The 26,458-nt window shown below is 38.0% G+C and overlaps 1 protein-coding gene and 1 pseudogene across 3 annotated transcripts in view; one reads left to right on the top strand and one right to left on the bottom strand.

Annotated features, from left to right (window-relative positions):
- ZMYM4 (zinc finger MYM-type containing 4) overlaps positions 1–24,124 on the bottom strand; it is a 150,097-nt gene extending 125,973 nt beyond the window's left edge. For 2 of the 3 annotated variants that reach the window (XM_032877204.1, XM_032877215.1), the window contains exon 1: positions 23,964–24,059. Coding sequence is in view for 1 of the 3 variants with exons in the window: in XM_032877203.1 (XP_032733094.1) it covers positions 23,964–24,002 (39 nt within the window). In the remaining 2 variants the exon portion in view is untranslated. Of the gene's footprint in view, positions 1–23,963 lie in introns of all 3 variants that reach the window. The other variant, XM_032877203.1, reaches the window with a different exon arrangement.
- LOC116879096 lies at positions 17,691–18,720 on the top strand (annotated as a pseudogene).
- Positions 24,125–26,458: the final 2,334 nt, after the last annotated feature.

Below are 26,458 nucleotides of genomic sequence, written 5' to 3'. Positions count from 1 at the left end.
TATTCAAGATTCTGTAGAACAAGGTACCCACCATTCCCCTACTCCTCCACTCTCCCATTATTCTTCTAATTCAAAACTGTACTAGCTAGCTATCTTTCACATAGTTATAATTCCCAATGAACTTCATCAATTTTCTCAAAGTCTACCTTCCTCACCATCAAAAAGAAAAAGGAAATCCTATTGGGTTACTGATGAATATAATATTAATCTAATGGGACATATATTCTTATTATATTGGATTTTCCCATCCAGGAATAAGGTGTATCACTTATTTTTTTTTTCAAGAGCCGTCAAAGCATAATGGTTACAGATTCTTTGGAGTCTGGACTCACATGGCCTGAGTGGGTTCCAATCCCATTATTCTTTATTCTAGCACCTATATAACTTCGACAAGGCACTTTACCTCTCTGTTATCCTCAGGCATTAACACTATATTATAAGGTCATTTTCTGGACTGAGTTAAAACATGTACTTAAAACAATCCTCATAAAGATTAGTTATTGTTGTAACTATTATTATTAATTACCTTGTCCTTAGGCAAACTCTTGTCAAGTCTCATTTATTTTAGGTTTATCCCAAGAATTTAGTTTTGTATTACTTTGTGAATCAATCTTTATTTTCCAACTACTTACAAAGTCATTAAATTTTATAGGATTTTTAAAAATATTTTAATATTGTAACTAGACATTTTACTATTCCCATTATAATCCTAGTATAATTTTCTTCTTTTCCTCCAGACTTCTTTCATTTTTGAATTTTTACTTCTTAGCCCTAAAATATTTTCTACTGATACTCTTGAGATTTCCAGGCAAATAAATGTATCATCAGAAAATAATCATAATTTTGTTCTCCAACCTTCCAAGATTGACACCTCTTGCTTCTTTTCCTCATCTAACTATACTACTCTATAACTTCCAGAAGAGTAATAAATAACTGTGGTAATAGCAGGCATCCTTCCTAAATTTCAAGGATGGTTGCTAGATTCCAACATGTTTATTATGTGAAAGACCCTCTATTCCTAGCTTTATAAAGAGACTTTATTAATAGAAAATGAATACTAAATATATCAAAGTCCTTGTTAGCACCTTTATATAAGATCTTTTCTCTTTTGGCAAATACTGTTAAAAACATAAAAATGGACTGTTACTCAAAGGTACAAAGAATAATTATAAACTTGGGCTGTTCTTTGACATTAATTCCCATTTTCTTTAAAGATTTTATTTATTTGACAGAGAGAGAGAGCTATCACAAGTAGGCAGAGAGGCAGGCAGAGAGAGGGGGAAGCAGGCTCCCTGCCGAGCAGAGAGCCCGATGTGGGGCTCGGTAATAGGACCCTGAGATCATGACCCGAGCTGAATGAAAGAAGGGGCTTAAACAACCCACTGAGCCACCCAGGCGCCCAATTCCCATTTTTTTAAAAAAGATTTTTATTTATTTATTTGACAGACAGCGAGAGAGGGAACATAAGCAGGGAGAGTGGGAGAAGGAGAAGCAGGCCTCCCGCTCAGCAGGGAGCCTGATACAGGGCTTGATCCCAGAACCCTGGGATCATGACCTGAGCCACAGGCAGACACTCAACGACTGAGACACCCAGGTGCCCCTGTCATTTCTTTTTTTTTTTTTCTTAAAGATTATTATTTATTTATTTGACAGACAGAGATCACAAGTAGGCAGGGAGGCAGGCAGAGAGAGAGGAAGAAGCAGGCTCTCCGTGAAGCAGAGAGCCCAATGTGGGGCTCGATTCCAGGACCCTGGGATCATGACCTGAGCCAAAGGCAGAGGCTTTAACTCACTGAGCCACACAGGCGCCCCTTTTACTATGATTATTGAGGGGTAACTGACACACGGTTACATTCTCAACAGTTTGTAACTGAAATCAGCTTCAACTTGTTTAACCCCAAAATTACTTACAAGTTCTAAAATTTCCAAATGGTTGGACTGTTTTAATTAACTTTATTCACTTCAGCTTTATTGCATTGTGGTCAAAAAATGCAGTCTCTAAATTTTAAGGTTTTAAAATATGCATTTTTTTCTGGAAGTATGAATTATGTATCAACTATGATTAAATTCTATAAATGTTCCATGAAAATGTAAAAGATGATCGTGTTTTTCTAGAAGTGTACCAAATTCAACTGAACTTCAGTTCCCCTAAACTGTTAAAACTTTTGTTTTATATCTGCCAATACAAGATTTTTTGATACATAATGATTTGTGGCAGTTACAGCCTCAGTGTAAATTATAGCTCCTACAAACAAAGTCAGAAATTTCTGACTTTAAAAAGTTACTTTTTAACAAATTAAAAAGTTAATTACTTTTGGTATGAATAGCTTTGTTTTCATATTAAAATTATCATTTTTGCTGCACTTGCAAATTTGACACATTGGCATCCTTTTATTTTTAACTTTTACCAGTTTCATTTCATTTTAGATTTCTAAGTAGAGATGATACTCAACATGAGAATCTTTGTCATTTAACCTTTATAAATGGTTTTCAAATGAATCTAATTATGAACGTGAAAAATACTTAAGAGGGACACAGACTCCTACACTGGGTAGAAATTTCAAAGAACCCTTCTAAATCTAAAATTTAAGATGATACAACTTTTAAAAAGTGGTTAAGTGTTAGGGTCTCTAAATACCATTTCCCACTAAAAGGAACCAGACCTCCTGGGAAAAATGGCTGACTTCAGGTCTGGAATAGGAATTATACAGATGAGACTGATTCATTCTGCACCAGAAAACAAGAAGCTATCAAAGACTACTGGAGTCATGGCAAAATGACTCCAGAGCTAACCTAAAGAGGCTTTTACCCACCAAACATGGCATAACAGACTAACATACAATAAATATACAAATCTATTTATAATGATTTGTCATTATAAATCATTTATTCCCCTTACTCCAAAAAACAATCCTCAATGGTTATTTATGGAGGCTGCTAAGTCTTCAACTCATTCTTAAAAATGACAAAAGAATCAAGCATTTATCTTGTCTTTATCTCTCCTTTTTTTGTCTTGTGTTTGTCTTATATTAACATATTCAAGGTAATAAAGAAACCAAATGTTTGCTGATAAGAGAAAGCGCTCTACAAAATAATCATAACTAACAGACACAGGAGAAATAAAAGATCTAGGAAACCATCATTTTATAATTCCTAAAAAAAAGAGTGAACCAAAAAATAATTATTAGGGTGCCTGGCTGATTCACTAGGTGAAGCATCCAACTCTTGATCTCAGGGTTGTGGGTTTAAGCCCCACACTGGACTTAGAGGTTACTTAAGGAATATAATCTTTAAAAAAAGAGAAGGGTGCCTGGGTGGCTCAGTGGGTTAAGGCCTCTGCCTTTGGCTCAGGTCAAGATCCCAGGGTCCTGGGATGGAGCCCCACATCGGGCTCTCTGCTCAGAAGAGAGCCTGCTTCCCCCCCCTTCTCTCTCTGCCTGCCTCTCTGCCTGCTTGTGATCTCTGTCTGCAAATAAATAAATAAAAATCTTAAAAAGTAAATAAACAAATAAATAATTTTAAAAAAAGAAATAACTATCAATGAAAGCTAAAACCATTCAGGTCAAAAACTGAAGGGGAGGGGCACCTGCATGACTCAGGTCTGACTCTTGGTTTCTGCTCAGGTCCTGATCTCAGGAATGAAATGGTACCCCACATCAGGCTTCATGCTCACCATGGAGTCTGCTTAAGAGTCTCTCTCAAGGGCGCCTGGGTGGCTCAGTGGGTTAAGCCTCTGCCTTCACCTCAGGTCATGATCCCAGGATCCTGGAATCAAGTCCCACATCAGGCTCTATGCTCAGCAGGGAGCCTGCTTCCTGCTCTCTGCTTGCCTCTCTGCCTACTTGTGATCTATCTCTGTCAAATAAATTAAAATCTTTTTAAAAAGATGTTTTAAAAAAAAAAAAAAAAAAGATTCTCTCTCAGGCCTTGTGGGGCAGGAGGCTACCTGGGTGGCTCAGTCAGTTAAGCATCTGCCTTTGACTCTCAGGTCATGAATCCAAGGTCCTGGGATCAAGCCCTGCATTGGGTTTCCTGCTCAGCAGACAGCCTGCTTCTCCCTCTCCCTCTGTTGTTCCCCCTGCTTGTGCTCTATCTAAAATAAATAAATAAAATCTTAAAAAAAAAAAAAAAGATTCTCTCCCTCTTCCTCTGCCCCCTCCCCCACTCACTTGCACTCTTGCACTATCTCCCTCTCTCAAATAAATAAATAAATCTTAAAAAAAAAAAAAAAACTGAAGAGGAACTTTTAAATATAATGGATTAAGCTTTCATCACCTGAACAAGGACAAACGTGATAGTTCCACTAGTGGTATCATGGGAAGAACACAGCACCCCCTATGGAGAATTCCTTAAAAAAAACAATTTGAACCTGAATCTAATCACAATTCTACAAATTACAGGAAACATGAAGAACAGAAGAACATGTTCAATGACACTAGAATATAAGCAGCAAACCCCAGGATGTGGGAAATGCTGCAAAACAAATCATCCAATGTCTTCTAAAAATAAATGGCAGTTTTTAAAATGGGGAGATTTACTGATTAAAAGAGGCTTAAAAAGACGTAACAAGTCACAAACCTTGTTTTGGCTTCTAACTTTGTGAAACAAGTAAGAAAGTTGTACAAATATTAGGTGGCATTAAGGAATCACGTTGATTTTGTTCAGTGTGATAATGGTATTATGATTTTTTTAAAAAAGAGACTGCATTTGTTAGAGATTCATACTTTGAGTATTAACAGGTGAAATGAAGTATGTCTACAATCTGCTTTAAATTATAGGGGGGCGCCTGGGTGGCTCAGTGGGTTAAAGCCTCGCCTTCGGCTCAGGTCATGATCCCAGCATCCTGGGATCGAGCCCCGCATCCAGCTCTCTGCTCGGCGGGGAGCCTGCTTCCTCCTCTCTCTCTGCCTACTTGTGATCTCTGTCTGTCAAATATATAAAAAAAATCTTAAAATAAAATTATAGGGAAAGACATGTGAGAGGAATAAATAAAAGGCAGAAAGTTGATGACTATTAAAGAAGGTGAATGATGAATATATAACCATTAGTTGAACTATTTGCTCTACATTTAAAGTTTCTGTAACAAAGGTTTTAAAAAAGTAGTAACCCCTAGAAACCTCTTAAATGCACAGTTGTACTCCTCATATAAAACAAGCAGCTTTTTTTCTATATAATATCACTTATAACAACTCAAAATAACTATTTTGGGGCCTCTCTCTATTCTTTTCTTCCAAGAAATGACAATTAAACAAATACAACAAATCTTCCTTTGTTACTAGATACAACACCCTTTTTTCCTTGTTGGTAATGATCAGATACTGCGTCATTAAAATTTACTTTCCATATATAAAAATTATAGTGAGGAAAATAACTACTTATATGTTAAGGCATCAAACATGAAGAAAACTGAAGGACTAAGCATGCATATTTTCTGTAACTATCTCTAGAGAAATAATTCAACTCTGACATAAATTCTATGAAAAATCATATGAAGATCGTATAGAAAAGCAAGAAAGTTACTACGATATAATAGAATTCAAGAAAACAAAACATCACAGTCAATTTCAGGGGAACAAAAGGGTTGAATGAAAGGAATACTTGGAGCAAACATTTGCTTCTTAAATAATTCAAGTGTCACACAGAATAGAAGGCAAGAAAAAAGTAATGTTCACATTCACTTCCCAACAATGACTTCCAAAGCTTCCATGAAACTACTCAATCTCTCCCCTTTGCCTCCAGAAAACACCTCCCAGTGTATGCTAGTATTTCTTGTGCACTAACCTCCTGAAACCTACTAAGTTACATAGATCTTTATTTCTATTTTATCTGTAAGGAAACAAAAACCATGTTAATGTTAAGAACCAAGGCCAAAACATACTATGATAGTGGTTCCTACTTTGCAATCCTCCACTTAATCTATTTCAGAAGGTCTGGGACAGATAGGGACTAGACATTTGTGTATTGTAAAGGAGCAGGGATAGAATTCCCTCAGGAGGGGGCGCCTGGGTGGCTCAGCGGGTTAAAGCCTCTGCCTTCAGCTCAGGTCATGATCCCAGGATCCTGGAATCGAGCCCCACATTGGGCTCTCTGCTCGGCAGGGAGCCTGCTTCCTCCTCTCTCTCTGCCTGCCTCTCTGCTTACTTGTGATCTCTGTCTGTCAAATAAATAAATAAAATCTTTAAAAAAAAAAAAAAAAAGAATTCCCTCAGGGGATTCTGAAGCATGTTGCTAATTAAAAACGAATACACCATGATTCTCCTGGGTCTCCTGTTATCTATCTGCTGATTCCCACAAAATTAAATCCATGTCTGTATACATGTATGTGTTCACCAGCCTCAATCTCAATTTCTGCTCTTTGAAAAACAATGTTAAGAAAATGAAGATGAGCCACAGACTAGGAGAAAATATTTGCAAAACACCTATCTAATAAAAGATTTATATCCAAAATACATAAATAACTCAAAACACAACATAAGAAAACTTTTATTACCCAGCAATCCCACTAATTATTTACCCAAAAGAAATAAAGACATGTTCATACAGAAACTTATAGAAGAGAAATTGAGACTTTCTTCTGTTAAAAAGAAAATGTTAGAGCTTTCTCTCTTACAGCCTTGTGAATATCACAATTTAAACCCAACGCCATCTTTGTGAGCATGCCTTTCTTTTTCGAAATGGTATTATGCTTGCTCATGGCAAACAAATAAAATAAAATTAAATTAAAAAAAAAAAAAAAAAAAAAAAGAAAATGTTACTGAAGACAATGTTCACTACATTACTCAGTGTCTCCTACTCAAGATTCACATCTGAAACTTTTAGACAGTGCTACAATATGCTCTTTCTTCACAGATGCAGTAATATGCTCTATGTGCTAACAGAACATACTTAATTATATTCTCTGATCAATCACAACATTAGAGTTATCGTATCTGTATTTTCCTTTACCACGGTCCTTAATTATTTTAATTTTTATATATCTTTTTGTAAACTACCTCAAAATATTTGTGGAAAGTTAAACCTCAACTGAATACAAAGAAACTGTAACCAACATAACAAGCTTTCTTCTATTAATTCCTTCTCGGGAATGAAGGGTTTTTTTTTCTTTTTTTTTTTTAATTTTTGGTGTTCAAAGTTTTTGTTTTTGTTTTTATATTTTTTATTATTTATTTGACAGAGAGAAACCACAACTAGGCAGAGAGGCAGGCAGAGAAAGAGGAGGAAGGAGGCTCCCTGTGGAGCAGAGAGCCCGATGTAGGGCTTGATCCCAGGACCCTAGGACCATGACCTGAGCTGAAGGCAGAGGCCCTAACCCACTGAGCCACCCAGGCACCCCCAAAGTTTTTTAGAAATAGCTCAAGGCACCTGGGTGGTTCAGTGGGTTAAAGCCTCTGCCTTCGGCTCAGGTCATGATACCAGAGTCCTGGGATCAAGCCCCGAAACAGGCTCTCTGCTCGTTAGGGAGCCTGCTTCCCCTCTCTCTCCACTCTGCCTCTCTGCCTACTTGTGATCTCTGTCAAATAAAGAAATAAAACCTTAAAAAAAAATTTTGGAAATAGCTAATTATTAACGGTAGTACAGTTGACCCTTGAGCAACATGGGTATGAACTGTACAGGTCCACTTACACAGTTTTTTCAATAAATACAGTACAGTACTGCAAATGTATTTTTTCTACCTTACGATTTCCTAAAAATTATTTTTTTGGGGGGGGTGCCTGGGTGGCTCAGTCAGTTAAGTGTCTGCCTCTTGATTTCTGCTCAGGTCATGATCTCAGGGTCGTGAGATGGAGACTGCATCAGGCTCAGAGTGCCACACTGGGCATGAAGCCTGTTTAAGATTCTCTCCTTCTCCCTCTGCTCCTCTCCCCCACCTTCAACCCCCTTCTCACAGTCTCTCTCTCTCTCTCAAAAAAGAAAAAAAAAATATATATATATATATATGTATGTATGTATGTATATACACACACACATTTTCTTTTCTCTAGTTTGCTTGATTGTTAACAGTATAATACATAATACATACAACATACAAAATATGTGTTAATCAACTATTTATGTTATCACTAAGGCTTCCAGTCAATAGTAGGGTGTTAGCAATTAAGTTTCAGGGGAGTCAACAGTTATAGGCAGGGGTGCCTAGCTGGTTCAGTCAGAAGAGCAGGAGACTCTTGATCTTGGGGTTGTGAGTTCAAGCCCCACACTGGGTGTAGAGATTACTTAAATAAGGGGCGCCTGGGTGGCTCAGTTGGTTAAGCATCTGCCTCTGACTCAGGTCATGATCTTGGGATCCTGGGATTGAGTCCTTCATTGGGCTCCCTGCTCAGTGGGGAGCCTGCTTCTCCCGCTCCCTGTGCTATTCCCCCTGCCCATGCTTTCTCTCACTCTCTTCCCCACTCTCTGTCAAATAAATAAAGTCTTTTAAAAATTATTTATTTTTAAAAAGCTAATAGGCAGATTTTTTTACTGTGGGAGGACAGATGCCCCAACCCCACTGTTGTTCAAGGACCAACTACACATAAATGTGATAAAGCTGAATGTATAAATTAGGCACAGGAAGAGACTAACACCAGTAACAGAACAATTACAACACTACAGTGTAATAAAAAGTGAATTGGTTACTCTCTCAAAATATAGTATTCACTCTTCTTGTGTTGCCATGAAATGATAAAATGCCTATGTGATGAGATGAAATGAGGTGAACAACCTAGGCACTGCAATACAACATTAAGCTACTACTGACCTCCCAACAATACAGGAGGATCGTCTGCTTCCGGATGGACCGCGGTTGACTGTGGGTAACTAAAACCACAGAAAGCAAAACCACAGATTTCGGGTGGGGGTGGACTATTGTGTTGGTTTTGTAATTCCCTCCCACTATACTCAATTTTTAATAAAGTCTTGCTTAAAAGTTACCACCTCAGGGGCACCTGAATTGGTCAGTTAGTAGAGCATGTAACCCTTGACCTCAAGGTTGTAAATTCAAGCTCCACACTGGATGTTAAGATTGCTTAAAAAATCTTTTAAAAAAGTCACAACCTGGTCTCAACTGTGCTGGGTGGAATTAAGCAAAGATTCTATTTCTACATTCTGGCTGCTGGGCCAAGCAGGACCCCTACCAAGGCTAGCATGACAATAGCAGAGACAATTAGAAAAAACCTCTCCCATGAAGGAAAAGTACATTTCTTTTTTTCTTTTGAAAAGTATATTTCTAAGAGGAGAGTCAGAGCCCTAATGCAACCTGTTTCTTGCCACAGGAAGAGAATCTGAATAGCACCTATCTTAGTGAATTGAATGATTATTAAGGGAGCCAAATTGTTACCATATTGATGAAAAGATTTTCATTTCTGAGAATAAATCAGTCTCCAGTATACAGAATGAATGGGAGAGGAAACAATAGACAGTGGGGGGAAGAGTTTTAAGGCAAGGAAAGGGGCATCTGGGTGGCTCAGTGGCTTAAGCCTCTGCCTTTGGCTCAGGTTGTGATCTCAGGGTCCAGGGATCAGGCCCCGCATCAGGCTCTCTGCTTCTTCCTCTCTCTGCCTGCCTCTCTGCCTACTTGTGATCTCTCTCTCTCTGTGTCAAATAAATAAATAATATAAATAAATAAATAAAGGCAAGGAAAGTTAAGACGAAGCAAACAAAACGAGTACCATAATTAGGCTGGTGTTAGTAGAAATAAAATCTTAAAAATCATATCTGAGGTAATCTCAGTAAGATTCACCAATTAAAACTGTATTGATAAGGGAAAGAGAAGAAGCAAGAAGACTCAGAAGTTTCTAACATGGATGACTAGAAGACAGTTACTAAAAGAGAATACAAAAAAGGAAAACGGAGAGAAGGAATGGGGCACTATTTGTGAGAGCAAGTACTTGCAAGAGGAACAGAGTCCATTTTAGGCACACTGAATAAGCAATATCTGTTAAACTGAACAACACAAGTCAAATTACACATCCGGCAATACAGATTTTGAGTTTTAGATACACAAAAAAAAGCAGCAAAGAAGCAAAGCATGATGTATTTAATGGGTAGTTTTAAAGCGACTGTAGGAGATTACCCAAGAAAAACACAGGCCAAGGAAACACTTACTGGGCATGCAAAAAGAGTCAAAGACGACCGAAAAGAAGCAATTCAAGAGAAGAACCATGAGAATGCCATCTTTATAAACAAGGGAGAAGTTTCAAGGAGGAACGGGCAATAGGGTCAGATGTCTAAGAGAAATCAAATAAAAGCTCTGAAAAGCATCCATTAGACTTGGTAATTATTAGGTCATTTCAGTGATGTTAAAGACAATTTCAGTGGGGAAACAGAAGGAAAAACCAGATGTGAGTTGAGGAATAAGTATAAAAAACACAAGCAATAACAGTCTCAAAAAACCCCTCTAATTTCAAAAAGCGTGTCTCAGTTCAGACTACAGTCTGTAACTACCACTTCCTACTGAAAGGTACCCAGGCTTCTTGGGATTTAATTCCAAGTCTCAGATAGTAACAAAAGCATGAGCCTAGGCACATCCTTTTTGACCAAAAGGGAATAAACTTTCAAGGACCACTGAGTTAAATCAAAAGAATACAGAAAACTAAGTATTTTATTCTTTTTGATGCTTATGTAAATGAAATAATTTTCTTGATTTCCTTTCAGGATTTCATTGCTAATGTGTGGAAATACACTGATTTTCGTGAGGTTTTTTAAATCCAGAACTCTGCTGAACTTACCACCTCTCACAGGGTCTGCGGGGATGGGGGATCTTGGTGGATTTTTAAGGTTTTCTATATATATAAAATCATGTCATCTGCAGTAAGAGATAGTTTTACTTCTTTCGTTCTAATTTGGATGTCATTTCTAACTTGCCTAACTGCTCTGGCTACAACTTCAAATACATTGATTAGAAGTACCAAAAGAGGGCATCCTGATCTAAGGGGAAAGCCTTGCAGTCTTTCACCATCAAATATGATGTTAATTACAATTTTTCAAATATAGCTTTTATCATGTTGAGGAAGTTACCTTCTATTCCTAATTTATTAAAGAAAGTCTGATGAAGTTTTTCAAATGTTTTTTCCTACATCAACTGAGATGATCATGTGAAGGTTTTTTTCATTCTATTAATACAGTGAATTACACTGGTATTTAGGAAAAATTTAACCAAGGAGCTACAAGACTTGTACACTGAGACCTGGACAAAATACGGCTGAAAGAAATTTTAAAGGACTAAGCTCTGGCTTAGTCAGCAGAGCGTGGCACTCTTGATATCAGGGTCATGAGTTCTAGGCCCATGTTGGGGGTTAAGTTTACTTAATTAAAAAAAAAAAAATTTTTAAAGGGCATAGCTAAAAGGAAAGATACCCTGCATTCATTGACTAGAAGATTTAATAGTATGAAGATGACAATACTACCCAAGAGATTTATAAATTCAATTCAATCCCTAACAAAATCCCAATGGCATACTGTATAGAAATAGGAAAAAAATCTTGAATTTCATATGGTATTTTAAGGGATGCCAAATAGCCAAAACAATCTTGAAAAGGAGAAACAAAGTTGGAGGATTCGCACTTTCCAATTCAAACTTCTACAAAGCTACAGTAATCAAAACAGTGTAGTACAGGCACAAAGAGACATACAAACAACTGGAACAAAACTGAGAATCCAGAAATAAGCCCTTACATACATGGCTGTTATGGACTGAATGTTTCTGTCCCCAAAATTTATATGTTGAAGACTAAAACCCCAATGTTATGATATTTAAAGACAGGACCTTTGGGAGGTAAATTGGGTTAGATGAGGTTATCAGGGGAGGGCTCTCATGACAGAATTAGTGCCCTCCTAAAAAGAGAAACCAGGGAGCTCACTCAATCTCTGAGAATACACAAAGAAAAGATTATGAGGGCACAAAGCAAAAATGGCAGCTGCCAACAAACCAAATGAAACCTACCTTGCTAAAACCTTAGTCTTAGACTTCCCATCCTCTAGAAATAGGAGAAATAAATTTCTATGGTTTAAGCCACCCAATCTAAGCTATTTTGTTATAGCACACAAAGTGATTAATACAAAAGCCAAATGATTTTTGACAAGGGTGCCAACATCATTTAACGGGAAAAGAACAAACTTCAACATATAGTGCTGGAAAAACTGGATATCCACATACAAAAGAACAGAACTGAACACATACATTATACTATAAACAAAAGTTAACTTTAAATGGATTAAAGACCTACATTAAAGAGCTAAACTACAAAACTCTTAGACTTCTTCATATGAGAAAAACTACAGGATCTTATATTTGGCAAATGTTCCTTAAACTGAAAACAAAAGCACAAACTACAAAAGGAAAACAGACAAATTAGACTTCATCAAAACTGAAAATTTTGTGGCTCAAGGGACACTATCAAAAATGAAAAACCACCTGAATGGGAGAAAATATTTGCAAATCACATATCTGATCAGAGTTTAATATCCAGAATATATAAAGAACTCCTATAACTCAGTAACAAAAAGACAAACAACCCAATTAAAAAAGGGCAAAGGATTTAAATACACATTTCTCCAAGGAAGATATACAAATGGCCAATAAGCACAAGAACAGATACTCACCATCAATAATGATTTAAAAATTACAAATCAAAACCGCAATGAGATACTGCTTCACACCCACTAGGACAGCTATTATCAGGGGAAAAAAAAAAAAAAAAAGAACAAGCGTTGAAGGTGATATGGAGAAATCAGAACCCTTGTGCATTGCTAGTACACCTCTGTGGAAAACAATCTGGGGATTCCTCAAAAAGATAAACATAAAAATCCCATTTATCCCAGCAAATCCATTTCTAGGTATATACCCAAAAGAAGTGAAAACATAGACTCAAACAGATTATTGTACAACACTGTTTATAGCAACATTTTTCATAATAGCCAAAAGATAAAAACAACCTGTGCCCGTCAACAAATAAAAGGATAAATAAAATGTATTACCTACATACAATAAACTATTACTTAGCCATAAAAAAATGAAGTTCTGATATATTATGCTAAGTGAAGTAAGTCAGACACCAAAGGTCAAATACTGTCTAATTCCACTTATGTGAAATATCTAGAATAGGCAAATTCATTGAGGTATAAAGTAAATTAAAGCATAACAGGGGCGCCTGGGTGGCTCAGTGGTTAAAGCCTCTGCCTTCGGCTCCGGTTGTGATCCCAGGGTCCTGGGATCGAGCCCCATATGGGGCTCTCTGCTCAGCAGGGAGCCTGCCTCCTCCTCCTCCTCTCTCTCTCTGCCTGCCTCTCTACCTACTTGTGATCTGTCTGTCAAATAAATTAAAAAAAAAAAAAAAAAAGCATAACAGAAGCTAGAGGAAACAGTTATTCCTTAATGTGGACTGACTTTCTGTCCGGGGTGAAAAAGACAGTGGTAGGAGCACCTGGGTGGTTCAGGTAGTTGAGCATCCAACTCCTGGTTTCAGTTCAGGTCTTGATTTCAGGGTCCTGAGATCGAGCCCTGAATGAGGATGAAGCTCCACACAGAGTCAGCTTGAGATTCTCTCCCTCTCTCTCTCTCCTTCCACCACTCCCCACACTCACTCTCTCTAAAATAAATAAAATCTTTTAAAAAACAGAAAAAAAAGACAGTGGTAATACTTGTACAACACTATTAAAATGTACTTAATTCCATTGAGTTACACACTTTTAATAATTAAAATGGTAAATTCTAGGGGCGCCTGGGTGGCTCAGTGAGTTAAAGCCTCTGCCTTCAGCTCAGGTCATGACCCCAGGGTCCTGGGTTCAAGCCCCAAATTGGGCTCTCTGCTCAAGTAAGGAACCTGCTTCCTCCTCTCTCTCTGCCTGCCTCTCTGCCTACTTGACTTTCTGTCAAATAAATAAATAAAATCTTTTTAAAAAATAAATAAATAAATAAAGAATAAAATGGTATATTCTATGTCATGTGTATTTAAACACATTTAAAAATTTTAAGGTAACTTTTTTTTTAAGATTTTATTTATTTATTTATTTGACAGAGAGAGAGAGATCACAAGTAGGCAGAGAGGCAGACAGAAGGGGAGGGGGAAGCAGGCTCCTTGCTGAGCAGAGAGGATGATGCGGGGCTCGATCCCCGGACCCTGAGACCATGACCTGAGCTGAAGACAGAGGCTTAACCCACTGAGCCACCCAGGCACCCCTAAGGTAACTTTTAATATAATTTTTTTAAAACATTCAGGTGCTAACCTTAAAGACCTTGTTGTAGGTTGAACTGTGGCCCCCAAAGATATGTCCTCCCAGGTATCCAGAAGGTGATCTTTGCAGATGTAATTAGCACAAGGATCTTGAAATGAGATGACCCTGGATTAGGGTAGGCCCTAATTCTCCTTAGAAAAGACAAAAACACAGAAAAGGCCATGTGAAAGCAGAGGTAAAAATTGGGAGTTAATGCTGCCACAAATCAAGGAACCTAAGGCCACCAGAAGCTGAAAGAGACACAAAGAAGGTTCTTTCCTAGAGCCTTCAGAGAGAGGATAGCCCTGCTGACAACTGATTTTGGAGTTCTAGCCTCCAGAACTATGAGAGAATAAATTTCTGTTGTTTTCAGCCACCAAGTTTGTGGTGATTTCTTACAGCAAACCTAGTAAACTAATACAGATTTTGGTACTTGGAAATGGTATATTGTGGTAATAAATACCTAAAAATATGGAAATAGATTTGGAACTGGATGAGTAGATGCTGGATGAATTTTAAGAAGCATGTAAGAGGCAATCTGTCAACTATCAAAAAAAAAAAAAAAGAGGGGTGTGACTGGGTGGCTCAGTCGGTTAAAGCATCCCACTCTTGATCTCAGCTCAGGTCTTGATCCCAGGGTCATGAGTTCAAGCCCCAAATTGGGCTCTACACCTGGTGTGGAGCCTACTTAAAAAAATAACAAGAGGGGCGCCTGGGTGGCTCAGTGGGTTGAAGCCTCTGCCTTCAGCTCAGGTCATGATCCCGGGGTCCTGGGATTGAGCCCCGAATTGGGCTCTCTGCTCGGCGGGAAGCCTGCTTCCTCCTCTCTGCCTACTTGTGATCTCGGTCAAATAAATAAATAAGATCTTAAAAAAAAAAAAAAAAAGCAAGCAAGCAGAAAATTTGTTTTCTGGTTTCACAGGAATACAGATGAAGAATTTTATCCCAGATGGGTCATACCCAGAATCACACTCCCAGAATCACACTCGTCCTCAGATCGAGCCCCGAGTCAGGCTCTCTGCTCAGCAGGAAGCTTGCTTCCTCCTCTCTCCTGCCTGCCTCTCTGCCTACTTGTGATCTCTGTCTGTCCTATAAATAAATAAAATCTTAAAAAAAAAAAAAAAAAAAAAGAATTCATGCTATAAGGGGTTGAGACTCTGGGGGATGTTGGGATAGAGATGAATGTATTTTGTACATGGGATGGATGTCAAGTTTGAGGGACAAGAAGGTGGACGGTAGTGGCTTGAATTGTGGCCCCTAAAAGACATATGCATCCAGAAGCTCAGAATGTGAGCAGAATAGGTCTTCACAGATGTAATTAAGGTAAAGATGTTGAGACATGATCATCCAGGATTAGGCTGGACCCTAAATCCAATGAAGATATCCTTAAAAGAGACAGAAAAGAAAACACAGAAGGCCATGGGAAGAGGGAGGCAGACTTGAGTTATGCTTAAACAAATCAAGGAATATAAATCAAACCACCGGAAGCTTCCAGAATCCTTCCAAAAGCTGGATGAAGGAAAAATTCTTCCTTAGAGCCTTCAGAGAGAAGCTGGGCCTACTGACACCTTGATATCAGACATCCAGCATCCAGAACCAAGAGAGAATAAATTTCTGCCATATTAAGCCACCAAACTGGTAGTAATCTGTTATGGATTACACATGGGTAACATATGGATGTTATGTTAGGATTCTAATACAGATAGCCATTAATAAAAACTGAGACAGGGGCACCTGGGTGGCTCAGTGGGTTGGGCCTCTGCCTTCCGCTCAGGTCGTGATCCCAGGGTCCTGAGATCGAGCCCCACATGGGGCTCTCTACTCGGTGGAGAGCCTGCTTCCTCCTCTCTCTCTCTCTGCCTGCCTCTCTGCCTACTTGTGATCTATGTCTGTCAAATAAGTAAATAAAATCTTAAAAAAAAAAAAAGAGACAAATTTAAACATCAAAAAGAATACTGACCACAACACACTTAAATATAGCAAACATATTAAAATCTGTGTCTTCATAATGATATCACCTCCCAAGCCTCACCTTTAGGATTTGCTCTGGCATCGATTCATTTTTCTGGAAGTTGATAAATAAAGGAGAAAAAATAAGCATTTACTCTCTGCTTTTCCTTAAAAATATTATAGGGTAACCAAATAACTGATGAAGAAATTCTTTACAGAAGAATTCCAGTGAATAACATGTTAAAAAAAAAATCACTCCTCTAATGAAATCAAAGACCTAGGAGACTCACCTATGACTAATAATTCATTACGTGAGATATTAAGAAACTATAATGTTTAGGGGTGCCTGGGTGGCTCAATGGGCTAAAGCCTCTGCCTTCGGGTCAGGTCATGATCTCAGGATCCCTGAATCGAGCCCCGAATCGGGCTCTCTGCTCAGGGGGAAGCCTGCTTCCCTTCCTCTCTCTCTGCCTTTCTGCCTACTTGTGATCTCTGTCAAATATATAAATAAAATCTTTAAAAAACAAAAAACTATAATGTTTAGATCCCCCGGGCAGAATGTAAATTGACCAATTTTAGTAACACTAAAAGTGTGCCTCCTGGAATAATGCAGCAAGAATTCACCATCTACTAGCATCATCTAATAGGGTGACTATATATCCTAATTTGTCCAGACAGTCCCAGTTTATGGCTATTACCCCACTGTAAACAGCACACCCTTTTATTCTTAAAACTGATTGGAAATAAGTTATATATAACTCTATTCATGAATTTTTCTTCTTTTTTTTGTCACAAATTTTTCTTTCTTAAAGAAACTGAACCTAAATCTCATAAAGCTCTACCTATTCAAGTTCTCAATCTTGACTACAGACTAAATCACTTGGGAAATTTTTTTAAATATTAATGCCTAAAATCCAGCCATGAATTCTAATTTCATGAATCTGAAATGTAACCTGAGAATCATGATATTTAAAAGTTCTCCAGGTAATTCTCAAGTTTCAGCCAAAGTTGAGAACTGCTCTATATGTAACTACTAATTTGCGGGAAATATGAAGGGTAATTGAACATGTTAAAACACCACAAGAATTCAAGGAGCCAAATCCAGAATGTGGGAAATTCTCCCGAACAAATGACCTAGTTTTTTCAACAAAGAGATAGCATGGGAAAAAGTACAGGGTGTATACAGTAGGGAGGGCAATAGCTGAAGTTAAGAGAAATTTAAGAGGCAGATAAACCAAATAAAATGGCAAATCTTATTTGGATAGTGACTTAAACAAACCAACTGTAAAAAAAAAAAAATTTAGAGAATCAAAGAAATCTGAACAGACTGGATTAAGGAACTCTTAACTTTATTAGGTATGGTATTGGAGTTGTTTAGTTTTAATTCTCACTTGTTAAAAATACATGCCCAAGTATGTACAGATTAAATGATATCATGCCTGAGATTTCTTTAAAATTATTTTGACCAAGTGCTCACTTCAGAAGCATATATACTAAAATTATTTTGACCAAAAAAAAAAAAAAAAGTTGGATGAGAGAGGAATAGCAAAATGTTGAGAACTGTTCAGCTGTCAAAGCTGGGTAAGAGGAATATGCAGTTTCACTGTACCAATCTGTATTTTATATTCTATTAGTATCAAATTATGAAACAGAATAAAAATGGGTTTTTAATTTTTGTTTATAAATGTACAGTACGTATTTCTACGTGTATATATCTATCACATTGAAATTTATAAGACAACAAGTTAGGAGATGTAAAGAAAGATGAACACATGATCCTTAACCTCAAAGAGTAGTAGGTAGACCATGTGGCATAGAAAAGGTTTGCTCAGGTATCATCTTTGGTGAAAAGCAGGAAGGTAGCTAACACAAGCTTCCAGGAGGCCAGAAAGATAGGAATGAAATCAAAGTAATATTATGCATATTCCCTAAGCATAAATGGGTGTGGGTGTTATTATCCCAATATTGCTAAATACTAGAGACTGTACCATAACCTGACTTTGAAAAGCCCATGCTCTATTACGTTCAGCTCTTTGAAAATGCATTCTTGGCTCTTTAAGGAAGACATAGTCATAGCTACAAGAGAGCTTCTGGGTGCCCCGCTTCTGCTCCTCACTCACCACTGCTTGCTCTCTCCAAGGAACAAGTCCATCAGAAAGCTGCGCTGCAGACAGGGCTTTTAAAGACACCAGGAAGACACCCGTGGAAACAGAGGCATCAATTCACCAAATTAGAATTACTCTAAGCAGCACAATGTAGAATCTTTGGAGAAGGTATCTGCGATCTGCGACTTGATCAGAGGGACAAAGAAGAATCTCAAAGTAGAAGGACAACTTTGGATGCCTACCAAGACTCTTAAAATCACTACAAGGAAAACTCCTTGTAGTGAAGGTTCTAAGATTTGGAATCATTTTCAGATGAGGATCCACAAGCAATTCACTGACTTGCACCGTCCTTTTGAGATTGCTAAAGCAAATTACGTTCATCACTACTAAGCCAGGAGTTGAGGCTGAAGTCACCATTGCACATGCTTACGTCAACCTTTTTAATAAACTGATTACAGTTGTTCAAAAAAATTAAAAGAAAATGCATTTTTTTATAAGTCAAATGGTCAAATATTAGCAATTTTATATGGTTCAACCTAATACTATGCTATAATGCTTTCCTTTCTCTTTCCTTTGCTAAAATAATTACATAATTAATGCACAGTAAAATAATCAGAATATTTAAAAGAAACATCGGTCTTCTTTAAAGAGTGGTCAGTTTCCTAATACAGAATTCAAAATATTCACTAAATATCCATAAAATTGCAATTTTACATTTATCTCCTTAAATGGTCTTTAGTAAATTAGAAAATCATTCTATTTTCAAAGGAAGCACAAACTTTACCTTTAAAATAAATAATAGCTTTAAAATATTTAGTGTATACTTTCTTAAAAATAAACCTCTGACTTGTGAAGATGTTTTAAGGTTATCTCAAACTAGAATGGATTTCGATGCATCCTGAGAATTTACACCTTGATTTAAGTATGATTCCACTGATTTTTAACCACCAAAAATCCCAGATAATTCAGTACCTAGGCTATTATTATACATATTAGATGCATGTATTTTATGTTACACGTTACAAAAGACTGACACGTTAACTTTTATGTTATTATAATGAGTTCTAATCTACACTATCAAACAGTATAATTTTCAGTAATACCTGATATTGGTTTAGCCTATTATATTATGACCTTGAGCAAAAAAAAAAATCTCTGAACCTCAGTTTCCTCATTTATAAAATGGGACAGTAATAGTGATCACTGTTTATGGAATTAACGAAGATTGGAGGATATATTACACATAAAATAATGATGAAAACTTAAATGCTTATAAATATCAAGTATTACCTTTATTTACAGAAACCTCTGCTAGTTATAAGATGGGTACCGTGAAAATAATTCAGAATCATCAACGCTAGAATGGCCTCTTCAAATGCTCTCTATACAAAGCCAACGCATTCAAGTAGATGCTTTACACTGTGTACATGTGAGCTGCAAATATTTTTAATATGTACCATTGTGCTTTTTAAGTAACACATTTAGTGAAAAGAGAAAAGATTAAAAGTTCATCAAGGAATTAAGAGGGATCAACCTTTTGCAATTATTTTATTATAAAATATTAAAATAACAGAAACCCAGAACAAAACTTCTCCATAATCCTATCACATGATAAAAATCAATGTTTTCATTTGTTCATGTTATTTTTTATTCCTTACCTACATGCATGTTCACGCTTTACATATTTACAATATAATATAGATAATACTTTATAGCCTATATTTTCATGTAATATTATATGATGACTGTTTTTCCATTTTGCAAAAATTTTTCCCTACTCTCTTTCCTTCCTTATCCCCACCCCTTGAAGGTAATCAACAGTAACATGTAGCCTGACATGTAGCCTCCACAACTTTCTCCAAGCTCATCCATATACAAGTATAGACACATATGTGGGGAAGGGAAAATGGTCAATTTTTACAAAAATGGAAGCATACTACTTATACATATGCTTGTCTTTCTTTTAAGCATACCAAACACATATGCCTCAAATTTAATATACAGACAAGTTTGAGTGGATACAACTTACTAGACCATGTAATAACATATACATTTACCAGAGTCATCATTCTATATGTAAACTCTGAAAAGATACAGGGATTTCACAAAAAAATATGGCCACCAGATTTAGTTAGATCTCATGCATGCTTCAAAAGTTTATTTTAATAGCCATGTGTAAAATAATTCCACTATTTACAAGCCTAACTAATGAATTTTAAAACTTACATTAGAAAATAAAAATTTTATAATCTTAAAATTCATAAATATCTCAAAAATATCCTAACTTTAAAGAAAGACTATGTTATATGAACTTCATATGAACTTGGTTCTTAGCACAGATGATTGATGGATATGGTGCTGACCCACCCACATAATTAGCTTCCCCAAGTTCAAAAACTGAAAGACTGGCATTCCAATATAGTCAGAATACAATCAAATCAACCTTATCTAATGAATACCTATTGTTCTAAATGCCCACAAGCATAAAAGACAGCCAGCAGTCCTACACAGAATTTAAGATTAACCCAAGTCGTAAAATACACTTACCCATCTAAACATAATCCAGAACAATCAGAAGATCCCTAAATCTGAATCCACAGGAGACAATTTTGGAGTATAAAAGATGCTATGTAAGATTTACTGAAGCAACCAAATTACAAAGCAAATAACTCGGTACCCAAGCCCTAGAACCTCTACTCTAACAGGTGAACTTCTTAACCAAATATCAATGTAAATCTTTTTGAGTTCCTATTACATGGAAGTCATAGGTTTTGGAGATGCAAAAAAGCAGGAGAGCCAGAATATATTATCCAAGATGATCATAAATATCACAGCGTAATACATAGCATACAGTTCAACAATTGGCATATGTGTTCAACAACTTTTTGTGACTAATGATTATAAAGGTCAAAGCAGCTAAGCATCACAAATACAACACCATGTCATCATCAATGCAATTTCAGATTAAATAACCTAAACTTATTATCTAGGCCTATGTACTTTTTTAGTTGTATCAAAGCAGTCAAATTACTTAAAAAGATATTGTACTTTTGTACATAGTCCCCACTAATCTGTTTAGAATATATACACATATGGAATCCATGAGTTTAGCACATATCAAAGAAATGAGGGGAGAAAAAAAGCATGTGTACCATGTGTACAGTTCAGGATAACCCTACTGAACATTCTAACCAAATATCAAAAACAAAATGGAGGCACACCTGTCTGGTAGAGCATGCGACTCCTGACCAAGGGTTGTAGTTCAAGCCCCACACTGGGAATAGACATTACTTAAAAAAAAATTTAATGAAATAAAATAAAATAACTTAAAAAATGGATTACGGAGCCTAAAAGTTAATGAATGTAACCTTCCTCCACAATGAAACTGGTAAAATAATGGGAAAAATCTGTAGAAGGGCTATATATATATTACATGATATTAAAAAAATAATGGTTTAGATTACTACCAGTGTGGCACCTTTAAAGTATATTAGAAGAGAAAGAAGTATTTAAAATCTAGATGAATTTGTTACCAACCTGCTTAGATGTTTTCCAGAACATTCCATTTTATAAGATGAATGATAATAGCATTAGTAGCAACTGGATTCAGAGATCTCCTTGAATGAACATTACAGCTAAAGTAATTCATCCTATATATTTTAATTGGTAGACCACATGCCACGTGCCTCTCCTCAAATGAGGATCCAGTTTAAACTGACTCAGAGCTTGAAGAGTAATTTAAAATTTCAAAACATGTGCATTCCATACCCAATATTTATATTAAATGAACTATTTAATATACTATCATACAACATATTTTGTTCTAGCTACGACTAATTATTGCATAAGGAAGATTTAAACTTCTATATACCTAAGACTATCAACATTAAATTTTAATTGCTCCAAATACAATGAAATGCATTATAAAATAACTGATAATGGATAAAAGGCTACATATGAATAAATACATTATAAAACCAATAAAATGTTAATAATTGAATCTAGGCAGTGAGTATACGAACGGTCTCTGTAAATTTTTTCAGTTTTGCTGTGTAACTGAAAATATTTCCGAATAAACTGTTGGAAAAAAACTATTTGACATTTCTCTGGTTATTTATAATTTAAGTTTTGTTTTGTTTTAGGTAGGCATGCTAGGCATGGAGCCCAATGCGGGGCTTGAATTCAAGACCCTGGAATCAAGACCTGAGCTGAGATCAAGATCTTATGCTTAACCAACTGAGCCACCCAGGTGCCCCTATAATTTAAGGTTTTAACGGGAGACACAGAGATTGACATCGAACACAAGTATTGTAGTTGGGACAAACCTGAATTCAAATCCCAGATCAATCTCTTAAAGAGCTATCTGACCGTAAGTATAATTACTTAACCTCTCTACGCCCACATTTCTTCATCTGCAAAATGGGTTTTACATAGCTAATGCAAAGTTAAATTCCTCCTATAAAGCACAGTGCCAGGCACATAGTAAGCACTCAAAATGTTAGCTGTAATTCATTATGAGATTGCTAATTCTATGCTAAATCATAAAGGCACTGTCAGTAAAAATTAAGTAGTAATTTTTTTTTAAAGATTTTATTTATTTATTTGACAGAGAGATCACAAGCAGGCAGAGAGGCAGGCAGAGAGAGAGGAGGAAGCAGGCTCCCCGCTGAGCAGAGAGCCCGATGCGGGGCTCGATCCCAGGATTCTGAGATCATGACCTGAGCCGAAGGCAGCGGCTTAACCCACTGAGCCACCCAGGCGCCCCAAGAAGTAATTTTTTAAGTGGTTGGCTTAACACTAATTTGATCATTTTGTGACCATTCCCCAAAGGAAGACTCCTAATAGGAAACTCACTGCTCAACATGCTAAGGTTTGGGAGGGTGGGGAGGAAATATTTTTTTTTAAATCTGAAAAATATTTCTCAATCGATAGTATTGTTCTCCGTCTGAAAAAAAAAATCATTCAGAATTAAATAAGAAAAGTTTCAAGACAAACTTTAAAAGGCATTCAATAACTCTCATGTACAACTGGCTTCACCTCTGCAGGTTGGTTGGGTACACCCTTGTGATGACAAAACTTGTCATAACGTTCTTAATTGTTGGTAAAGAGGCTAGACTAGAACACGACATTTAGAGTTGCCAAAATCTAAATGAGGACATGCCAACGACCCCACTTCTTCACAGGTAAGAGCACCACCTCCACCTTGGTCTTGATAACGGTTATGGGGGGAGGGGAAAGGAGGTAGGAAAATGAATTCGCGATGGTGTTACTGAAGAACCCTCCAGGTAATTCCTCTTGAAACCTGTCCACGACTTATTCCCGCCACTACCACCCCCACCTGACCTCTCCCCAGTTAAACTTCCAGACTCTGATATAGTGAGGATGCACTTAAGAATATGACACCTTCCCTCCCTTGGCCCACATAAGCCACCCCCAAATGCCAGAAAAAAAATTTTTTAAAAAAAGAAAAATAAAGCAAACAACCACCCCCGCCCCTCCCCCTCCTAACCAGCAGCAAATCTTTGTCCCACCTGCCGAAGGACCACTCTCCAGCGCGCTCCATACCCAAGGTTGCCTCAGTCCTGCCCGCAACCTCTCCCCAACCGGGCCTCAGCGACCCCTCCACGAGCTTGCGCCTGGCCCATTCCCGGCCCCGGGACGCGACTCCCGCCCCGCCCCCCGCCGCCCGCCGCCCGAGTTCTGCCTCACCTCACCTACCCTCTTTCGGGGGCCGGACTCCACCTCTCTCTCCGCCATGTTGGGCCCCGCTCGGAACCGCTGCGGCTCCCGGCGCGGTGGCGGCGGAACCTCTCGGGCCCCCGGCCCCCGCCCACACTGCAGGCACGGCCGCCTCGCAGTAGCTTCCCCGGACCCAGCCGGGCCTGGCGCTGAAAGTGAGGAGGGGGCGGATGCCGCGCGCCGGGTCGGAGATGTAGAGATCCCACGGGTGCGCGCGTGGGCGGTAGGGCCTGCCGGGGAAAGGGGGGGGGCCGGGACTCGGGGGGTTAATGGCCTCCAAGGGGCCCCGTGAGTAGGATTATTTTCTCTGAGAGAAATTCCTCCGCCTGCGGTTTCTTAAAGGGATCACTAAACCAGCCCCTTGCGCGCGCCCCAGATGCGCAGGCGCACCTTAAGCCCCTCCTTCCTTTCCCACCAAGCCCCCGGTCCTGAGCGTGCGCGGTGAGTGGCCAAGGGTAGGCCAAATCCTGCAAGTCTCTTTGCTGCCAGCAGCTGCTCCCACCACTCAACTATGGCCGCTGCCTTAAAGGGACCATGACGCAGTGATGAGGGAGGAATGAAAGAAATTGATGAAATGACTATCTGGAGAATTGGGTGAAATGTCAGTGAGGGGTCCAGATCATCAACTTACGCCTGACTGCGGCGATGCCATTGAGCTGAAGTTCTCAGTGGACCTCTGAACATGAAGAATCCCAACCAATGCGGGAACAAGCCAGTCAACTCAAGGAGACCCAACTTTCCTTCCCTTACATAGCCTAATCTGAAGCACGGGCCGTAGAATATTAAGGACCAACTCTGACAGCCTAACTTCAAAATCAGATCCTGTAATGATTTTGAAGACCAAACCAACAACTGGAGATAATTTCCTTGATAGTAATTTGTCCTTAGACTATCTAATCGAAAAGAATCTCAGAAAGCATCTACTCCAATGCTCCCAATGGTAAAATTGCTGTCTGGTCCAGAAAAGTAATTTGCCTCAAGGCGGCTGAAAGCTGGTGTGAATTTAGAATCAAGATTTGAGCAACAGCCTTCCGGGATTTTCAATGTACCAACCTGTCTTCAAAGCAAAATATAAATCAATTTTCATCTAGAAGATCAGAAATGGGAGTTCCATGATACTTCAAGAATATTGTAATTCTCCTTTGAAGACGTGTGATGATTCGCAGATAACTGTGTGTCCTCATTCACCTCCATTCAAGGAGCTTTGAGACTCTGACTTAAAGGATGATCATCTTATTTCCAAGCAGAAAACTGGGAAGTAAATTTGGGTCTGTCTTGCCCTAAAATGGAAGCTGAGGAAGACTGTTGAGAATAAGGGCTTGATTTATTCCTCTTCATACCTTCCAGTTCCTTAGCCTCAGGTGGAGAAAAATTGTTCTAATGGAGTTCATAATGCTAGCTTAAAGACAATCAAGTAAGAAAGACAAAGAAGCTGCCTCTTGAAGGTCATTCCCCCACAGTAAGAAACATTCAAATGCAAATGAGAAACTCCTAAAATCACTGGCTAATGAGAGGTAATTTATGACTTTTGTGTGTCACTTGGTAGCTGTTTGGAAACTGAAAAGTTTCCTAGCCCATCACATTTTGCTGGAAACTATCTGCAAAGTTGCTGGAAGTTTCCACGATGGTCCTTGCTTAGGCCTCTTCATCTTTAATTTCACTTCTTGGTAGAAAAAAGAAAAGGACAAAAGAATGTATATTTCAGCTGGAATTTTTGAAACATGTCAGACCCTTTAGTTCCATGTTTAGGACAAAAAGGAAATAAAAAGAAAACAAGAAAAGACTTTTAGAGAATGTGGGTACATGAAAGGTCTAGTGGTTTCCACCTATTTTATTGGCAGTGGAATACTTCTAATAAATCTAATACTTCTAATAAAATCTGACAGCTTAAAATGGAGTTGCTAAATTAGTAGTGGAGATGGGAACCCATAAACTGCTCACCCATCCTTCCCTTTGTCCTCTTCTTCAATGCCCCCTCTCACCATTAGAGAAATAGAGCATTTCTTAAAACACAGTTGAAAGCCATTAACTTAGTCGAACTCCACGTTGTAAACAGAGTCACTGAGGCTCAGAAACTTGTATGCTCAGAAACAGCACCAGAACTGGAACAAGCTTCTTGACCCCAAGACTAGCACTATTATAGCAGATTATTTCTAGAAGTATTAGGAATATACTGGGTCTTGAACAATAGGCAAGATTTGTGCATCCCAGATAATATACAAGCATATCATGAATGTTCACTGCAGTCATCCATTTAAAAGGAAGGAGAAAAAAGAAAACCAACACTCAGCACTGCAAGGTTAATCACAGTATCCTAATTTTACAGAGGGACTTCTAGAGGTTAAGTGACTAGTACAAGGTCATTTAGCAGAGAAGCCAAGCCAGAATTCAAAGGCTTTTGCTTTCTAGCTTATTCAAACCTATCATAAACTAGAGGTTCCACATTGGCTGCCTTGCAGACAACTCTACCCACA

The sequence above is a fragment of the Lontra canadensis genome, unplaced genomic scaffold (assembly GCF_010015895.1).
Source record: "Lontra canadensis isolate GAN:19392208 unplaced genomic scaffold, GSC_riverotter_1.0 scaffold60, whole genome shotgun sequence".
In the NCBI taxonomy this organism is placed as follows: Eukaryota; Metazoa; Chordata; class Mammalia; order Carnivora; family Mustelidae; genus Lontra; species Lontra canadensis.
Note: the sequence above shows the minus strand (reverse complement) of the source record. Positions and strands in the feature narration are given on the sequence as shown.